This window comes from Telmatherina bonti (assembly GCF_933228915.1).
Source record: "Telmatherina bonti genome assembly, chromosome: 21".
NCBI classification, from domain to species: Eukaryota; Metazoa; Chordata; class Actinopteri; order Atheriniformes; family Telmatherinidae; genus Telmatherina; species Telmatherina bonti.
The window spans coordinates 25,182,956-25,200,601 of record NC_136630.1 but is presented as its reverse complement, the minus strand read 5'-3'; the positions used below and the strand labels follow the sequence as shown (position 1 = coordinate 25,200,601).

The 17,646-nt window shown below is 39.0% G+C and overlaps 1 protein-coding gene across 1 annotated transcript in view; it reads left to right on the top strand.

Moving 5' to 3' along the window:
- The window catches only part of ogfod3 (2-oxoglutarate and iron dependent oxygenase domain containing 3), a 41,917-nt gene extending 28,109 nt beyond the window's left edge, over nt 1–13,808 (top strand). The window contains exon 9 of the mRNA XM_079260514.1: nt 12,844–13,808. Coding sequence (XP_079116640.1) covers nt 12,844–12,980 — 137 coding nt within the window. The 3' untranslated portion in view covers nt 12,981–13,808. The remainder of the gene's footprint in view (nt 1–12,843) is intronic.
- The last annotated feature ends 3,838 nt before the right edge of the window (nt 13,809–17,646 follow it).

The following is a 17,646-nucleotide window of genomic DNA, read 5'->3' as shown; positions in this document are numbered from 1 at the left end:
TCTTTTGTTTATCCACTCCTTCAGATTGTAAAAACGTAATACTATTATTAAAATAACAATAATTAGTCTTACTGCAAGATTTTCAACCAAATACACACACACACACACACACACACACACACACACACACACACACACACACACACACATGTGTTATGCAGTTGATTTGTACAGGTTATAGGTAAGGTTAAAAGTCTGAAAGGTTATTACATTATTTATTGTGATCTTACTTCTTGAAAACGTTGCATTTTAACAGAGGTGTGAACAGTTTTAGAGCCAATGGCGTGTTGATTTTACTGAACAAAAAGCCTGGTAGCATCACAGTATTTATCTGAACTGCTACGATGTGATCCAGCAGGTTGTTAAAGTGTGAAACCATGAAGAAGAAAGGTAGATAGGATCCTCTCCGTATCTGTCAGTTTGTACATCATTCAGTGTTTCTGCCAGTGAGTAGAAAAGTTTGTCTGACGAAACTGAAAAGTGAGAAAAGTGCAGCTTCTCAGAGATCGGCTCATGAAGGCGGCAGCTAAAGCAGATAAGCCCAGACTTCCCTCTTCCTGGTCACCTCTTCGCACCCAACCCTCATCGTCCTCTAGTCCCTTCAGCATGTCTTTGTCATCCCTAGGAGCTCCTCCCAGTGAGGTGTCCAGAAGTTGTCCTGATGCCTGAGCTTCTCACCTTATTTATGAAGGAGAATCAAGACTTCTACAGAAGAAACTCATTTTGGCTGTTCGATCTTGTTCTTTCATTCATTACCCACAGCTCATGGCTGGAGGTCAGAGTAGGGATGTACAGTGACTGGTAGTCAAAGGATTCTCTTTTTGGCTGAGAAGACAGAAAAAACAGGCCGTGGATGTCACAGAAAGAGGTTAACCTCTTCTTGACCTGGCCTACCAAATAGATGAACTATATCTTCACAACTACAAGGCTGTAAGTGTAATCTTTGCTTTAAAACAAGGCTGAGGTGTGTCAGATTACTACAGAAGTGTCAGAATGAAGAGATGTGTTACCATGTCAGTAAATTCACCTGGAACACATATAAACTATTTTTCTCTCTCTGAAAAAAAATAAAAACATGGTAAAAACCAGAAGAAAGAAGCTCAGTTCATCTAGGAAGGAGTAAAGTAATGTCTGATGGTAGACTGTGCAAAATCAGACGCTAAGTAAGAGAACAGGAAGCATTTTCCAGATGTTTTATCTTAGGAAGCCATCAGCTGATGATGATGATGATGATGATGATGATGATGATGATGGTGATGATGATGGACACCTCTATCTATGGTCAGAGTCAGGAGAATACAAGAAAAGACCCCATTCACCTCAGAAACACCATGAAGGTCCAGGAAGTAGTGAAGCCCAAGATAGTTTATAAAAGAAGGAGAAACTGCTTCTCTATAAAAACCTCCTTCATCTCCGTGGAAACAAGCAGGACCTTCATAAATCATTTCAACAAAGTCGCAGGAGACACATCAGCAGAGTTTTTAGAGCTGGACGAAAACTTTTCACCACAAAACAGCAAAAGTAAGAGAAGATTTCTGAGTTTTGTCCCACAGTGATGAGACAGACATGTCTCTGCTTTTACATGACAACTTGTTCGTCAAAGTGGAGACATGATCAGAAGCTGGAGAGTGGACAGAACTGTTCTCGTGTTTTTCTTACATCCCATGTGATTGCTCAGGGCTTTGGTTGTGTTGTGTTTGGAAGCCAATGCATGGTAGAGTCTCTTAGCTGATTTTGTTCCCCATGATTTTAGTATGCTACATGTTAGCATCACTGCTTCCTAGCATGTGCAAAGATCTTTTGTACTGCATGTATTTCATGCTTCTCCCTTGTACAGAAGGCTCCTGTTAAGTAGAGGTTAAACTGAGAGTTTCTTTCACCATTTTGAATGCTAGCGTGACCTGCTTTCGAAGAATACCTGGTAAGGTGTGCTGTGAACTCAGGGCAGCATCCTTCTTGAATAAAAATAAGCTGCATGAATCCTGAAGGCTTGAAAGCCTTATTAATCCTTTTCAGCATGGGAAAACACCCCCTGGGGCTGTACCCACTTCCTGACAGCGTAATGTTCTCTCTTGTATCCAACAACAAGCTACGATGTCGCTTTTTCTGATTGCATTGTCCCTGCTTTTGCTTTTCCCTTGTTGCTCATTGCTCCTTTCCTTCGTCTCACCACATTGTCCCATATCATCTGCTCTGCACCACTTTTAATCAATGGCATTTCAGAAAAGACATCTCCTTGTTCCTCTTTATTCACCTGCAGCTTTTCACCTTTTGTCCTGCTCCTGTATTGTTCTAATCTGCTCCATCGAACTCTCCGTGTCCCATTCAGACAAAAGCCTCTTCCTGCATCAGTGAGCACGGAAGCATCCCGGTCACTGTCGTTATCCTGTGATGGAGTATTTAGGGGAGTAGACTGAAGGACATCTAATGTGAAAGTGTAGATGTAGTTGGCCTGCTGCCTTGCTGTGTCTTGGCAAAGAGAGGAAAACCACTGGACACCACAGACGACAGAATCAGCACAATCTCAAACCCACCAAGGCTGTTCGAACACAGAAGACAAACATTCTTATTGACGGATTCCTTTTTTTTCCTCGCGGAGTTGGAGCTTTTTATGAATCTTGACCTTTGTTTTCCCTCCTGTCACCATGATTTTTATTGAGTAGGAGGAGACAGCATTGTTTTATTTTCTCTGCCAAAACACATCTTCACCTCACAACTCACGGAGAAACTTCTATGATGCCGTGTTTGGTTGAATTATTTGGAGATGGTGACAGTCTGCTTGACAGATTTGGATCACTGAGTAGTTTACTGAGGCAGATGAGGCTGTTTTAGGTGTAATTATAACATCAGGAAGAAATCAGTGCTCTGGAAAATGACATGGATCATCAAGCAGACGGAAGTAGAGGTGGAAAACTGGATGTGTGGAAATAGAATATTGATAGATGTGCTTATTATTTATAATGAAGAGATACCAAAGGAAATAGATTTCTGTGCAGAAAATAGTTTTGAGATGGATGAAACTGGGGAAAAGGGTGTTTTGTTGGGAATGGAAGATACTAACAGAACAATGTAAACAAAGGTACATCAGCCAATCAGAGGAGGGTAAATAAGGGTGGAAAGGACAGTTTATAACATCTGAGGGTTTGTGGACGATCTCAGCAGGGCTGTGGTTTTAAAAGATTTAAGGGGCTTTGCCATCTTCGGCGCCTTGCCAGTGAGGTGCTACAATTCAATTATTAAACAATTAGCAAGGTTTTCATTCCTTCTAATACATCTTTTTTTCCCTCACATTGGCCATGTATACATAGTTTTAATTTCTCTTTGATTCCAAATGCAAGTTAAATCCAGTTGACGCTGATAAAAAAAAGGACGATCCAAACACCTAATTTTGAATTTAAAAAAAGTCAATTCGGAATTAAACTTGATTCCAAAGCAAGTGGCTGGTTTATTCTCATTGGAAATCCATACGGATTAATTCCTCTGTCATGTAAATTACGTTAATTCTGGTTGTTTTGCGCATGCTCATTAGTTTTTTCCCATCATGATTATGCACATGCGCGGTCTTTTGCCTCCCGTCTCCGGTGCTCTTTTATCCTTTTTCTTCTCAGCTGCTCATGTTGAGTGGTACTTAAAAAATATATAATCAAACTTGAAGCAAAACTGTATTTTTTATGTGGTTATCTATGGGATAACCAAAAAGAAAACAACCAGGAAGTGTAGTTTGTTTATTTTCGGTGTACGCAAGTACGTCACATCCGACTTCTGTCTAATCAGAGCCCTTCCTAACCCCCAGCTCTAAGCAGAATTAAGTCAACGCATTTTCCATGTAAAACTTCATTTGAAATGACTATTTCCTTGTAAATTTGAACAATAATGTTTCATTTGGAATTATTTAATTTGAAGCAAATAATTTCAAATAAAAAAAAACATCATGTAACCTTTGGCATTGAGCTTTTTTTCACCCCATGTCTACCTTTATACTCCTTTATACTCTATTCAGTATTTATTAATGCAAGTATCCAAGCAAATACTAAACCTTCTGCCTAAAGACACTATTTAAAATGGTTTCTCTGCCAAATTATAACGGGATGACTCATAGGTTAATGTTAGTGACTAAATAAACAGAAAAATACATTCCTCTGAAATAGGTGTAGAGCTAGGGCTGAACAGAAAATAAGTGAAAATGCAGCCAATGTCCACAGAAAAACTCTGAAAGACCTTCAGAAAGCTTGAAGGATTACTGCTCAAGATCATGCTAAAAGTGCTCAAAAGCCTGACTGCTTGGAGGTAAAATAGAAAAGATGGGTGGCAAAAGACTTTAGTCCAATACTATACATATGTGGTGCAAACTCACATTGAATGCAAAAATTCCAAGGTTGGGTTTTTAAAGAAAGTCCCAAGCAGCCCCAACATTAACAAAATATCCACTAGGGATGGGCCGCTTCACTATTTAACCAATGCACCTCGATGTAACACGTGCTGATTAAGATTCGGAAATGTACGAACACGATTTTTCCTAATAATTAAATGACAGAAACGTAGCTGTAAAATGTGGCAGGAAGCTAAAAGTCGCAGTGGCGCCAACGCACTTGCCCATAAGCCCGCCCACTGAAAGTGTCAGAGCAGCAAACAGTAAACAACAGAGGTACGGAAAGCTGGCGGCTAGCAGGGTTCCTAAATCTTGGTCCTCAAGGGCTGGCGTCCTGCTGGCTTTCCAAGTGTTTCTACTGGGAAACACCTGATTCAAATCAGTGTGTATTTAGCAGACATGCTGAGCCGGTCTAAGTCTGGGTAAGGTGTGATCCAACAGGGACACATAGAAAACCTGCAGGCCCTGGAATGAGGATCCCTTCAGTGAAGTCTCTTTCATACTAATTTAATAAGTAAGTAAGAACATAAACGTAGTAAATTTCATTTAACATCCATGTCATTTATACGCTCCACAAACAAGCAAACATTTACTGGGGAGAACATCAAGCATCAGTTTACAGGCGGGAGTGCTAATTGGCTGCTAAGATGGAGAACATTAAACATGTAAAACGTTGCTGCAAATGCCATTCGGGTTCGGTTAGACGCTCGTGTGGCCTTGACTTTGTCAGCCCGGACGTCTCAGAATTAATCACTGTTTAGCTCTGTTGCAGGAGCTCCTATTTACCGCCACTGCCAGTCAAACACTGATGACCTTCAAGCAGAACTGAAGAAAAGGAAATTGAAGCATTTCTGAGCACACAAAAGGCCATTGATAAATAAATGAATACATTAAAATAGATAATGCTGCAGAAATGGACAGGGGAAGGAGCTTTATGACCTTTTCAGGGTATAAAACACAGCATATGGTACAAGTCAAAGACCTGCGTAAACCGTATAATACACTATAATAACACATCATGCTTTAGATGAATAGATGATGAGGCTGCAATAAATGACAAAATGGAGAATTTTAGTTTGTCAGATTTACCAGACAGGTTAGACACTGTCTGGTGAAAAACTTAAAGAGGAGTAATTGTTCTAGACAGCGGTGATGGCGTGATGAGAGCGTCTGACAGCAGGAGGGAAAACTGTGTTTGATCACACACTGCAGAGAAGCGTCCTGTCACTGAGGAAAACAGTAGAAACGAAGCTTGGGTATGTCATCTCATAATATCTGCTTCTCTTCTGCGACCTGGTGGTTTCTATCTAGATTGTTGTACGGTATGTTTGCTACTACTCATTTTGCTACCTTTTTTTTTTTTTTTTTTTTTTTTTTAAAGCATTTGCATTGAAATCTGGAAATTTTCCTTCAGTTCTTTTTTGTTCTGAATTGTTTGAGGAGAAAACTAACCTCCAGCAGGATGATGCACCTCGACCAAGCGGCAACCTCCGGTGGTTAAAAGTGAAGCCTATGTGGAAGTGCATAAAACTGCAGTTCCCCCTTCATCCACTAGGGACTCCAAAACAGAGCAAATCCCCATAGACTCCCATGTTAAAAAGGCCAACTTCCTGGCAGAAATAAACATGTTTACAGCCTGGTTCAAAAATCCATTTTTGGTTTATAGGTCAGGTTTACTTTCATGACTACTGTGGGTGGAGTGATTTTTTTTCTAACTCGACCGTTTTAAAGTAATTTAATCTCAAAGCCTGGCATATTTAGGGGCGTGTCCTTTTGATTGACAGGTACCAGTCTCCAGCTTCAAGCTAGAAGAATGTAGAACAACCTCGGATTTTAGCCGGTTAACAACGTGACTTAGCTTTAGCCCTCTTACCTCCGTTAGCTGGTTAGCTCCTGTTATTTCCGGGTTAGCTCGGTTAGCTCTTAGCTACAGAAAGCTCAGAGTTCACTCGATGTCAATCATCCAACATGACGCTCACAGCCCCCCTCCCAGCTTCACCTCTTTGCCCATACTTGTATTTTCCAGGTGAGACAACACACGTGACGCTGCCAAGATGGCGATGGTAGGAACCGCCCACGGAGCTTCAATTCAGCTCTTAAGAAACCTATGGGTGACGTCAGGGAGGCTCCATCCATCTTTTTATATACAGTCTATGACCATGACACGAAGGTCACATCATCTCCAGCATTTCAAACACCTCGTAGAATCCATGAAACCACAAATTAAAACATTTCTGAAGGCAAAATTGGGTCTGTTGGTACTAAGGTGTCCACAGTGTGCTATGAAAGTATCCTCCATGCCATTATGTCACCAGCGGCCTGAATCGTAGATACAAGGCAGGATGGATCCATGCTTTCATGTGTTTTTCTATCTTCTAGTCTTCAGTTTTAATTAGTCTGTATACATTGTAGCCTGGAGCAGCTTGAAGGCACTGGCCACCTCTGAAGCCTGATTAGACATCTCATATGTCACTTCAGATGATTGACAGGTCACTCGATATGGGGAACAGAAACATCGTGTCAGCATCATTACATTTTTAATCACTCCTTCAAAAATATCGACATTAGGCTGCATGTTTCGGGAGGAGATTTTGTCTGTGTCTTATTTAGTCAGAGAGCGTATTTAAGGACTACACATCAACTCGGACAGGCAGAATGTTTACATTGGAGCTGGAAATGAACTATAAAAATGGTCAAAGAGTACCACAGTTTTCAAGTTACTTAGCACTGACTGAGCTAGTGCTACATGATCGGTTTCATTTAAACAGGAGGCTAACAAAATAAACTCATGAACTAGTAACTCTTGGTCTTCACGTCTTACTGTTAACAGTTTTCTTTTTTTTCTGTGGCAAATCCCAGTCACATCTTTAATATTTTATTTTAAATAAAGATATTGTCATGAAGTAGTTTTATATATGGATGCATAATTAATTGTATTATTTATGGATATAGTTCATTAATGATATTTTAATCCAGTCATATCCGCAATCATGCTTCAGTCTGCTTAATATGAGTGAAATCTTAAGTATTATGCTGTTTTTATATGATCTAAATCTCCTTCAGGTTTCTCATTTGGATTCTGTACACATCCAGGAACTTTTTTTCTTTCGGAGCAGGAAACCTCCTAAATTCCTTTGTATTGCAGCTAATCTTCTCCACTGATGATACCGTATCTGCCGGGTCGCAGACAATAAACACACCAAAGTTTATACTGACAAATGCGAGGGCTTATTTTCAGAATATTTCATTGTGAAGTGATCTAAAGCTCTGAGTCTGCAGCTTATCGGAGCGCTAACCAAAGGCTCGCTTCTCAGTGACAGGAGACAAACATACCATCTCTTGATGTCTTGCTGCTAATGCACTTTTGTTTGTGAAATAATTGTGTCTTGCTGCCCATTCTTGACGATTTCATGGTAAATTCCATTGTTTATCAGGACGCTCTAATTTTCTCTGGCATCCTCTAATCTGCTGCCCTGCCAAAGGATTTAAACTCCCACTCACCCACACACAGAAGAGCAGAAAGACAGGTTGGTAGTGTTTTCACAGGGGAAAATGGAGCACACAAACTGAAGCACAATGATTCAAGTTTTTTATTCTTTTTCACATGATAAGATAACTTCCTCAAAAGGCAAAGAAATCACAAGTTTCGGTGAAAAATCTAGTTTGTAAGGTCTTTAATTGTGATCCACAGCCGCAGAGGAGCTTGATAATAAACATTACTGCAAATGGATTTCTAGGATGAGCTGAAAAAGCTCCAGACTGGCTGGTGAACGGTGGAGCTCATTAGCTGCCAAAGCTACTGATGAATGAAGAGAATTTATCCTGAGAAAAACCTCACTGCTGTGTATGTTCATCCAAGAGAAATGACCATGAAACATTTAGGACCATAAAAAGAATAAAATATAACCCCGGTTAAAATGCAGTCCTTGAGAAGGGCACGACTTCCGTTCTTTTCCTTGAGGATTTGTCTTCGTCTTCTTCAAATGTTAATGTTTTCCACTAGAAATGGTAAAATAGCCACTCTAACATCAGTCAGACTTCGTTGTAGCTACTCTAAATGTGTTTTCACAGAATAATTTTTTTATATTTTCACAATCCCTTCAGATTAAGGACAGTGATGAAACAGATCAACACAGCTGTGATGAAGATGTGGTTTGCCTTGCTTAGCATGCTTGCAAAAGAAATGTAAATGTCTAATTTGATTGTTGGGAAGGACTTGGGAGGAAAAAAGCAATTAAGTGCATGTTGAAAAATGGATACATAGGAGATTTATGTGCTAATTTAAGGCAAAAAACCTAACTTGATTCAGGACATTTTAATGATATCTAATTTGGATCCTGAGCTGGGTATTTTTTAAAAGTTAGAAATTATACTAGCAGCTATATTAAAACTCACTATCACATTTTTTCTTTACTTTTTTTCTTTCAATATTTACTCAGAAAAGTCAATGTTGTAGCTTCTTTATGTTGTAGTGTTTCAAATCAGGTCCAATATTTACATTATTTTAAATTAGGGTGCAACTTAATTAAAAAAAAGGTTATCTAATTAATTAAAGGCATTGTAATGTTGCATAATATTTGCCCACATTTTGCCAATTTTTTTTAACCTCAAAGGATTTTAGTGGATTACAGATAAAAAAAATATTGTAAACTTTGGCTCTATTAATTTATGAATTTTAAAGCAGTATCTCTGACCTAGTTAACTCTCATTTAATATACTTTAACTAACAGTTCCAGCTGTTCTCTAATTGTACTTTTAACTTTTAAAATGTTTCCTTTCACATTCCTCATTAATAGGCATTAATATCTGACAGTAAACCAAGGCAGAATCAATCAGCGGTAAACTTAAGTCTGGTCTTGCAGCAGAGGTGATCACCTCCGGCCATGACTGCAGCTTGAAACTGGATGCTACGTGAGGAACAAGTTTCTTGTGTTTTCTTCTTGTGAGATTTTCTGGTTCTATCTGAACAATACGTGCTTTCACGTTACTCACCAAAAGTTTTGAATATCACCAGAAAAAGTCGCTAGACTTGTTGATAGTTGCTTTTAAAAAAAAAAAAAAAAAAAAAAAAAAAAAAAAAGTTGCAAGCAGGGTCTGAAGAATCACTAAATATAGCGTCCAAGTTGCTATGTTAGTGATGGGTGTAATGTGCACGTCAGTGTAATTGGAGTACCAGAATATAGTACACAAATGGTGTGCAGTTAAATGCATTAATTTTTTTTTAATGCATTAATTTTTCAGTAATTAATACATTGTAATTAACGTGTTTAAGACCCACCCCTAGTTTAAATACACCACCTGCTGTGCTGCCGTCTCCGTGTTTGTTAGTGTCTAAAACTGATGTTTGAATTTGAAAAAGTTTTGAACTTTACACTCTGCCTCTAGTGGCTGTATTGGCCAACAACCATGCCAAGGTGAAGAACACATGGGAGCATGATTGTGGTTTACAGATTTACCTATTTATGTACGTAAAGGACAGCATAAATAAGGCTAAAGTGAGAAAATCCAGGAAACCTTCTAAATCTCAGCTTTTAATAACTTTGTTGCATCGGTCAAAAAGCAAACTAAAGCATTGTGGCACTTGACGCCAAGGACAAGCATTTAATTTCCAAAGTTGGTATAAACAGCAGTTACATGCTCATCGGGGCTCAAACCTTGGGCTCACAAAAAAAAAAGAAAAATGTAAATTTGTTTTGACTGAAGAAAAAAAAAGAAAAGCTCAAAAGAAAGGACAAGTTTGAGAAGTTATCAGACTCAAATGGAAAATATAGCAGAAGGTTTTCTCCATAGAAGTGATGGGATACATGTTTTAGATATACTTTTGTTTCGTTTGCTTTCTTTGGATCATATAATACTTTGTAAACAGCACTGGGCCCAGAACAGAACCTTGAGGAACACATAACACATACACAGATAATTTAAAAATACTGTACTTAAAAATACTGCGGTCATTAATATATATCTTTTACAGAAGCACATTAATAGCTTTAATATCTTACATGCAGTCTCTGAAACTGACAGCAGAGTCGAAAAGAGACTTGATAAAAGATTGATACATTTTTAACTGTTATTAAGACATTTGGAAATAAACCTCTGCCCCACTTCATGGGGCTATCATAGAAAGTCTTGATTATAGTAAAACTCTTGATCTTACAATCAGACTCTACATGCTGCAATGCCATCCCTTTATACCATAGCAACACTCCTGTTGGAAGTAGAGAAACGATGGATTGATCAGTTGTAGCCTTTGGACTGCAAGTTTAAACACTGGAAATGGGAAGTTTTTTTTTGTTCAAATTGTTGCTGTAGGTGTGCCCATGTTTAAAATGTTTACAATGCCCATTTTGGTACAAAACCAGTATCACAATTAAATTTGTATGAGAGAAATCACATGTGTGACTCCTCATCTCCACTAAAGCTAAATATTTAGTCATATACCACTTAACACATTATCAAGTGGCCTGACAGAGATTAATGAGATAAAACTATTTATTTGGCAGTCAGCAAACTGGTGTCTCTTGTTATCTCTTGTAAGTGAAATTGAGTAGATACTCAAGAAATTTTGACATTACTAAAATATTTAGCAAATCATGAATAATTACTTACCAATAAACTTTAGTCTCCCTCCAAAAGGCAAGGACATTTCTCTGTTGTAACAATGCTTCGTGACCATCTCTTTGATAGTGTTTGAAAGTCGTTTTATCCGTTGTTTACATGGAGCCATTTTTCCATGGAAATGCCAAACAGCTGATTCTGCTATTGACCTTTTTTGAGGTTTTGGTACCCCAGATGCTTAATGGAACCTGGTTAGCATCCGTTGTGAGCGTGGGCCCTGCTGCACCAGTGAGTGGGTGTCTGTTCCAGGTTTGACTGATCTGGGCAGGAACAATGGGTCCATTTACATCAGGATAGTTAGCTAGACTCTGTCTGACTGGGGACTCAGCTCAGTTGTAGGAGGGGTATCCATGCGAACCAAGATCGTACTCATGTTGCACTTTGGTCAAACAAGCTCATTAGAAGAAGAAGATGAAAGCACTGTTTCTTCCATTTGCAAGCTAAACATGGTCGAAAAAACTATTGCTGTTTTGTTTTTGCTATATTGTCTTAATAATCTTAATCTTGTCACTGCAACAACCGAGTCCACTTCTTTGAACTGAATCAGAATTTGTTTGGCGTATTCACATTTTCCAAAACGAGTTTCTGAGCAAACGGACTCGAATCAAATCAAAAAGGATTATGTAAATGTACCCTATAGTACATTTACATTTATTTGGAGCAACTTGGTGTCAACCTTAAAATTCAAGTGAAGGATTGCAGGATAATATGACTGACCGCTCTGTACCCTGACCGCCCGTAGTGTGATGATGGTGGGCAGCATCTTCCTCGCTGCTGTTCTCATTAGAAGAGATATGTGTAAAATGCAATGTCTGGGATGAAGCTCTGCTGTACAGGATGAGAATATTTACCCTAGAGCGTGGTTGGAAAAAATCTGTACATCGATTTAGAATAGTTTCCAATGGAATCTGATTACAGTAATCTGATTACTTGCAGATATCTGATTTTGAAGTAAACTGGCTCATTATATGAGAATGTCTTCTAATATTTAGGATTATTACATACTCGTCTCATACAATCATTACTCACTACAGTTTAATTAACATTAAATCAGATTTAATCCAGTTGAATCAGGCTGTTGTGATTTGAGTTGAATCAATTGAGGAAATGAGCGGCAATACCCAGCTGTAATTCCCCCCCCCCCCCCCCCCCCCCCACTCAGCATCGTTTATCAGACTAGCCCCAGAATAGCGTAGTGAAAACAATGGGATGGCCTACGTGCCCACATGTGGTGAACTTGGGTGTGTTTTTATGCCAGGGCGACCGACAAAACCAACAGGGTTTTGGTTGGACACCATCCTACATCAGTGTGAGACCGAACTGGTGACTGTCAGCAGGAGGACGCGCCCAGCTGTTGTTGCTGTGTGTGGTTCTTCCAAAAGCTACCAAAGCCTGTTAAATGAATAAATTGTTAAATTACCAACACGTCTGGTCTTCTGACTTTAATCATCTTCAGAGGACTTCAGACCAATAAACAAGTCAACATGAGAATCAGCTGTTCGTCGTTGGCACACAGGACTAGCAGATTAGCATTTCATGGTTGTAAAATGTATTAACATTTGTGCAAAATGTTCGTAGTTTTCAAATTTAAATATGTCAACGAGCAAAAATTGTGCTTAATCAGGTTAATTCTTCCTGCTTTTGGTTTGTATGCGGAGGGACTTGCATCTTGTCATGACATCGACCTTTATGGTCGCACATCGGTCTTTTTTCACCGTCAAAGTTGTGTTCAACACGTCTCAACTCCAGCTGTGTTGTCCTAATTCAGGCATGTCAGTGTTACAAAGAAGGCAATTTTTTTTTACTGAGCTGCTTTCATGGTCCTCATGAGTCCACTGTCCTCCCCATCTTTTTCTCAGGACGAATCTCTTTCTTCTCATCTGGCTCAGAGAACCTCCACCGCGTAGAGAAGGTAACATGGGGGACACGTTACGCCATTACCGTGTCCTTCACTTGTGACCCAGCTCACGCCATCTCTGACCCCACCCTGCCCTGAGGCATCTGCGAATGATGGATGACGGTGCTGCCCATCTGCTCGGACAAGCCCTGCAACAAAGTGGGGACAAACACGAGGAGGAAAAGGCTTTTATATGGAGGCTTTCTTTGTATTTGTAATATTATAGCTGCAAATGTATTATTTGAAACATTTCTCTTTCCTTTTGTAACAGAATCAAGCGCCACAGTGTCACCTGCTCATATGAACAGGAGTCTTTCTGTTACTTCTTTGGTGGGCTTGTTTTAAAGGACTATTCCAGGATTTTTCAGGCTATGTTGGCGTAATAAATTTAAATAAGTCGAAAGTCTTTACAGTTGGGGCCATATTAAATGAGAACCTGCCATCACCTGTCTCTGTTATTAGAACATACAGAAAGAAACCAGCAACAAAACCAGAAAGAAGAGCCAGAAAAGGGTTAACTTCCAGAGAGTAATCACTGGATGTTCTGCTTCCCTGATGAAACACATCAGAAGATGCTGACCTGGCTGGGACTGTAATCTGCAGGAATTGTATTTGTAAGAAATGTATTAATTCCTTTAAGGGGGCATATAAACCTGCTGAATGATTGATTTTCACTTTCCGTCACCTTATGATCCTCTCAGGGAACTAGCCTCTTATTACAAAGAAACTTTTTCTCTAAGATGACTCTCCTTGTCCAAATGTGAAGATTAGTGTTGGTGAGGACAGCTTGAAGTAAAGTACTGACCCTTAAAAGTCTCATTTTAATGCACAAATATTTTGTTTTTGGTTTTATTGTTTTTTTTTCTGTAATTAAGACGCCCGTCTGCTTGGGCAAGTATTCCATACTTATTAAATCATCAGACTGATTGCCTGTTTGTTTCCATAATTGTCTTAGTGGGTTGGAAAAAGTGGAGGAATTGTTTCATCACACACATATGCCATCAAGTCTCTCTTAACTAGGTCTCTTTTCTCTGATTTATTTATTTACAGACATTTTTGGAGTTTGATTTTTAGAATTGAGCATTTTTTTATGCATATTTCTGCTGGGAAAGGCGCAGCAACATTAAAGACAAAAGCAAACGGCACAGTTAACAGTTTATTATGCAAACAAAAGCAAAGCGCTAAAACAAAAACACTACAACGTATCCCAACCCAGTACACTACAAGGATTCTTTCAAAGGCAAATAAAACAATGATTCAACAAGTCACCAAAACACCAAGCTTCTGATGACAGCAGATTGGGCCAATCACAGGCGAGGTATCCCAGACCCAACCAATTGCAGATGGGTGATGGCACATCCAGGTGTGTGCTGTGGAGCCAGCCCTGTTTTTCTTTTACCAGATAAAACAAGAGGCCATAACATAAGCGTTGCATCGTTGGTGATTATTTAAACTCTGCGAGATCGTAACTGAAATGACGAAACTAGTTTTGTTTCCAGAAATGAAATGGTGGATTGTATTCACCAGTGAAGCAAATATCAAACATATCTTTGTTTTATTTATGCTCAAATATGGAAGTGGATGCAGTCTGCTTGCTTTGTGTGCTTATTTGTGGATGCGCAGCCAAGCTAAGGAAACAGAGCAAGTGATGCGTGATATAGTTCACCTGCAACCAAAGACAGAAACAAAGCAGAAGAAGCTTTTACGTCTCTAGTGGGTGCACAGCTGCCTTGCTTTAGGTCCCTTTCTAAAAATCTGCACTATAATTACTCTGAACTCTACATTCCTCCTAGTGCCTGATAGACAGGCCAATGTAAGAGGTGCCATAGACTGTGGATGGTGACATTTGTGAAGAAATGGATTCACCAATTTGAGACTTAAAGTCACACTCAATACCTTTCCAACTTTAAAACTGGCTTTGGACCTCAGCAGCGTCCAGATGCTGAGAAATACTGTGTGTCTTTCCACTTTGATTTCACTGGGGATGAAAATCCAGATGACCCAGCTTTTTACCAGCACTTAAATGCACCATGTAAGCATGAAGCCGAGGCTCTCAGGAGTGTGAAAAAGTCTTAAAACCCCTCATGTGCTAGGAAACTCCTCTACCTGTAAATGCAGTTTTGTCCGTGCACACCAGGTCATTCATGCACACGTGTTTAACTATTCGTCTGCATAGGAGCCTTTTTCAACATAAAAGTACTGGATTTGTGAAGTTTTTAAGTTAAAACGTGTGTAAAATATTAATGTTAAATGACAACGTTTTTGTTGTTTTTGTACATTTATTTCATAAATGTAATTTCTAGGTATGTCTGAGATGGACTGGCAACTTGTCCATAGTGTACGCTGTTTCTCCGCTGCTACATGGTGAGATTGACTTCAGCATCCCTACTAACTAGAATGGGATTAATCTAAACATCTAGAACTAAATATTCATTTGCAAGTTCCCCAAGTTACACACAAAATGGTTTACATGGTTTACAAACCGTTGTGTTTCACATACAACTACCTAAAGTACACAAATTCATTTACACAGTTTACAAGCTATGTATTACATACACACACACACACACACAGCATGGTTTTGAGTTTATTCTCTCTCCGTAATTTTGTTACACAATTTAAAGACCTCAAAACCACTGATGGATTACGATGGAAGCAGAGAGCCGCTGCGCTCGCAGATTAAACTCCATTTTCTCTCGTTAACAACATCATTTATCTCATTATCACGAGAAAACACACTTTTTCTTGAGTTAACGGGTTTATTCAAATGAAGGGTCGTGAGGTGGCTGGAGCTGTTCTTAGTCCATCTCAGAACCAACACAGAGAGACGAACATTCACGCAGACCTTTACAAGAATAAAGAGACTCAAATCAGCCAGACATGCATGTGTGGAGACAGCGGGAGGAAGCTGGAAGAGAGACTCACACACACAAAGGGGAACACTGGATTTTGAGTGTGTTTGTGGTCTACTGGGGCCAGCGCTGGTTCCCAGTCTTACTGCTTTGGATGCAGAATAAATGAGAGTTTTAGCCATTATTCACTCCCAGCACCTCATCTGGTGGGTAACAGAGCATCCTGGTACAGAGCCGTTCTTTACTGGGATGTCTCAGTACAGTGAAGCAACATCAGGCAGAGGAACATCCAGAACTGATCAATACATCCGATGTCGCTCCTATCAAGTCTGGCAAAAGGTACAATTCTGACGTATCTCACTAGGATTTTACAAAAAAAAAAAAAAAGGATTTATACATGTTTACTATGACTGTAGCCCCTCCCAACTGTCAGGGGGTCTACTTTGATCAGGTGCCACACAGTAACTTCTTACTTTTGAGTCTCCCATGATCATCTCGTCATCACAAGAAAACGGTCCTCGATATCTCTAGATAGGAAGAAAATAAACTCATCTCGACTTAATGAATAAAAGAAGAATATTTGTAAAGCACGGCTCAGGATCTCACATCCTAAAGAAGCTACAATAGTTTGCTTCTTACACCAGCAGTTTGTAGAAATGTAAATGTAGTTATTTTAGTGCAAACATGTGAAAGTCATCCTACACAGAAGAATATTACGAGAAAAAAATCATATTGAGGCAAACAAATCTGAGCAAGAAACATCTTAAAATTTCATGTAGAAGATAAATGTTTTTAACCTGGATTCATATATATATATATATATTTTTTTTTATTTAACCAGAATTAGAAATTAGGGTAATAATTTTCATATGAATTTCAAATGCAGCTGCTTTTTTTCCCCCCCTTTTCCTTCTTCACTCTCAAAAATAGAGGTACAAGATAGGGACATTTCTGTACCTATAGGTACATTTTAAATAAATGTTCCCTCAAAAGTACAATACTGGTCTTTAAGAGACCAGAAGCACACCTTCTGTACAAAAAAGGGTTCAAAGTGACATAAAGTACAAATTTGTACCATTTCGACCATAAGGGTACCTGCAGTATTGAAAAATGTAATGTTAATGGCTGTAATGTTACAAACTAGAGCAGAGTTGAGTGATGACAGTAGTACTACTTAACAGTCATTTACTACACCAGACAATGAAGGTCAGATGCTGCAAACTAAGTGTATGGCTGGTCAGTATTTTGAGTTTTTGAAGATTATTTCTAGATTAAAGATAAGATAATATTGCTAAATTGCATGGACCAGGCCTAATCCTGTGAAAACATAAAAAAACATAACTTGATAAGGTGAGGTTGAACTTGATAAGGTACAAAAATAGACCAGAACTGAAGGGTACAGAAATATCTCTCAAAAGAGTACACCCCCAGCGACAAGCATTTGTACCTTTTTAGGTACAAGCTGGTACCTCTATTTTTGAGTGTGTTTAATAGTATGAAAACATTTGAGGACGACTGTATATACATATATGTATGATTTCCTCCCCTTGGCTTTAAATGTCGGGGTGACTAATTTAGGCAGAACACATTAATTGTTTACTTACTTTTCTCTTATATTTTCAGGCTTAAAACAATTACCTCCATCCAGAACGCAGCTCCTTGCTGCTGCTTCCTCAGAGGCCTCATTACTGGGATTATATTTTCACTTTGCAGGCCTTCCCTTAAAGAAAACAGTCAGTAGCATTTATTTCCCCTTAATTCAATTTTCTTATGCCAAGGAAGCTCTGCAGAGGTGACTGTAATTGGAACTCTAAATAAAATGGATAATTCCCACTACCACACACATTTTGGTTTTTCCACCATAGTTATCTTTATGGTGTAGTGGTCATTTGGATGTTTGGACACCCTCATAT